Source organism: Sprattus sprattus, assembly GCF_963457725.1.
Source record: "Sprattus sprattus genome assembly, chromosome: 3".
NCBI classification, from domain to species: Eukaryota; Metazoa; Chordata; class Actinopteri; order Clupeiformes; family Clupeidae; genus Sprattus; species Sprattus sprattus.
In genome coordinates, this window is record NC_137922.1 from 57,961,341 (window position 1) to 57,962,042 (window position 702).

The 702-nt window shown below is 45.3% G+C and overlaps 1 protein-coding gene across 4 annotated transcripts in view; it reads left to right on the forward strand.

The window, feature by feature from the left end:
* Window positions 1-303: 303 nt before the first annotated feature.
* The window catches only part of LOC308362342 (1-phosphatidylinositol 4,5-bisphosphate phosphodiesterase delta-3-A-like), a 22,244-nt gene continuing 21,845 nt past the window's right edge, over window positions 304-702 (forward strand). For all 4 annotated transcript variants that reach the window (XM_080834949.1, XM_080834950.1, XM_080834951.1 and 1 more), the window contains exon 1: window positions 304-651. In XM_080834949.1, the coding sequence (XP_080691075.1) occupies window positions 567-651 (85 nt within the window). In that variant the 5' untranslated portion in view covers window positions 304-566. The remainder of the gene's footprint in view (window positions 652-702) is intronic.

Consider the following 702-nt stretch of genomic DNA (forward strand, 5'->3'; position numbering starts at 1 on the left):
AAAATAATAGATTAACACATTCACCCAATGTGATTAAAATAGCTAACACATTAAGCCAATGAGATTAAAAAAAATATAACACATTCAACCAATGAAATGAAATCAGAACAATAAGAGATTAGGAACTGACCATAAATTAGTTTACCTCCTTTAATTTAGCAGATTTGAAATTGATTGCTTGTTAATGTGCCTCGTCTGACGGCATGACAGTGTGTGTGCGGTTTCGGGTGCGTGTGCGCTGTCGGGTGTGTGTGTGTGTGTGTTTGTGCTCCAGTAGCGACTGATTTATGCACTCGAAGTAGGGTCAGTTTTGGAGAAGTAGTTGGCTTGTTGCTCTTGGTCATAGTCACGAGTAGTCTTTTTCACGCTGGGATAAAAAAAAACGTATGACGTGAACTTATCTCAAGAGTTTGAGCTGTTATCAGCACAAGGGTGTGTTGAGGGATTGCATTTGAATTACATCAGAAGCGCTCCAAAACTCGCCAACCAGGGATAGTTCTCTTGACTAGTTATACGAGTAAGACCGTAAGACCGTCGCTGAAGAAACAACAGATCGTGCCGGGATCATGTTTGGTCGCGGGAAGAAAGCCAGCTCAGCGCCAGAAGCTAAAGCCGTGCGTCCGAAGACACCGGACCCCCTCCGGAGGTTGGGTAAGTGAGTCGCGGGACCCCGGGCTACGCTGTTGGGCTCGGTGCTCTCAG